The sequence below is a fragment of the Geospiza fortis genome, unplaced genomic scaffold, assembly GCF_000277835.1.
Source record: "Geospiza fortis unplaced genomic scaffold, GeoFor_1.0 scaffold15, whole genome shotgun sequence".
NCBI lineage: Eukaryota > Metazoa > Chordata > Aves > Passeriformes > Thraupidae > Geospiza > Geospiza fortis.
In genome coordinates this window covers 18,799-20,059 of record NW_005054778.1, presented here as the reverse complement: position 1 = coordinate 20,059, position 1,261 = coordinate 18,799, and the positions used below count along the sequence as shown (strand labels likewise).

Sequence of the window (1,261 nt, the reverse complement as noted above, 5' to 3'; positions counted from 1 at the left end):
AGTTCGGGGCGGGAATTCGGGAATGGAATTCAGGGCGGGAATTTGGGATGGGAATGTGGGGTGAGAATTCGGGGCAGGAATGTGGGGCGGGAATTCGGGGCGGGAATTCGGGATGGGAATTTGGGATGGCGCCGGGAATCCCAGATTTTTCCCCATATTCTAAACCTCTAGAATGGGGGAAAAAAACGGGAAAAAAGACCTCTCCCAGTTTCCCCCAGTGGAACATGGGAAAAATTGGGAAAAATCCCTCTGGCATGGGGGGAAAAATTGGGGAAAAAACCCTCTGGAATTTCCACAGACTCAGCGCCGATTCCGCGGATATTTTGGCTGGAATTCCGGGGAAATTTTTTTTTTTTTCTTTTCCTGGGGGAATCTTGTCAATTCCTTGCAGGAGAAATCCAGCCTGGAGCAGGAACGGGAAAATTTGGGAATGCAGCTCCGGAATCTGCGGCGGGAGCTGGAGGAGAGCGCGGAGGAGACGGAGCAGTGGCGGGAAATGTTCCAGAAAAACAAGGAAGAGCTCCGGAATTCCAAGCAGGAGTGAGTCCCAGAGCCTGGGGTGATCTGAAATTTGGGATTTTCCGGGATTTTCCAGGATTTTCCGGGATTTTCATGATTCTCCACTCCAAATCCCAACAAAACAGGGTCGGGGGTTTTGGGATGGAGGGAACGTTGGGAATTTTTGGGGTTTTCCAGGCTGCTGCAGGCACGGCTGGAGCAGGAGGAGCAGGAGGAGGAGCTCCGGGAGCTCCAGGAGCGATTCCAGGCGGCGCGGGAGGATCGGGATCGAGCCCGGAGCGACCCCCAGGAGATGGAAAAGCTCCGGAAGGTGCGAGAAATCCGGGAAGTTTTAACCCAAAATTCAGGACTTTCCCCCCAGATTTGCGACTTTTTTTGGCTTAAATTTGGGATTATTTCCTCCCAGTATTTGGGATTTTCCCCCAAAAATCCATTATTTTTTTCCCTAAAATTTGGGATTTCTCTCAGGAGCTGGAGCAGGCCCGGAAGGATCTGGAAAAGCTCCGGGGGGAGCGGGACGAGGCTGCTCAGGTAAGGGGTGGGGGGAAATCCCAGGAATTGGAAATTTTTTGGAAAATTTTGGGACTTTTTCGGAATTTGGGGTCCCAGATTTGCTCATTGTGGGCTCAGCCAAAATTGTCCCAAAGAATTAAAAAGAATTCCTACAAATTCCCCCCCAAAAGCCTTCAAAATAAAAAAAAATTCCTCAAGAGTCCCCCAAAATTAAAAAAGAAAAATCCCC

At 50.3% G+C, this 1,261-nt stretch overlaps 1 protein-coding gene across 1 annotated transcript in view; it reads left to right on the top strand.

Moving 5' to 3' along the window:
- The window catches only part of LOC115949119 (cingulin-like), a 12,014-nt gene that overhangs the window by 6,135 nt on the left and 4,618 nt on the right, over positions 1–1,261 (top strand). Inside the window, 3 exon segments of the mRNA XM_031065436.1 lie at positions 392–540; positions 697–829; positions 988–1,050. Of these exon segments, the coding sequence (XP_030921296.1) occupies positions 392–540; positions 697–829; positions 988–1,050 (345 nt within the window).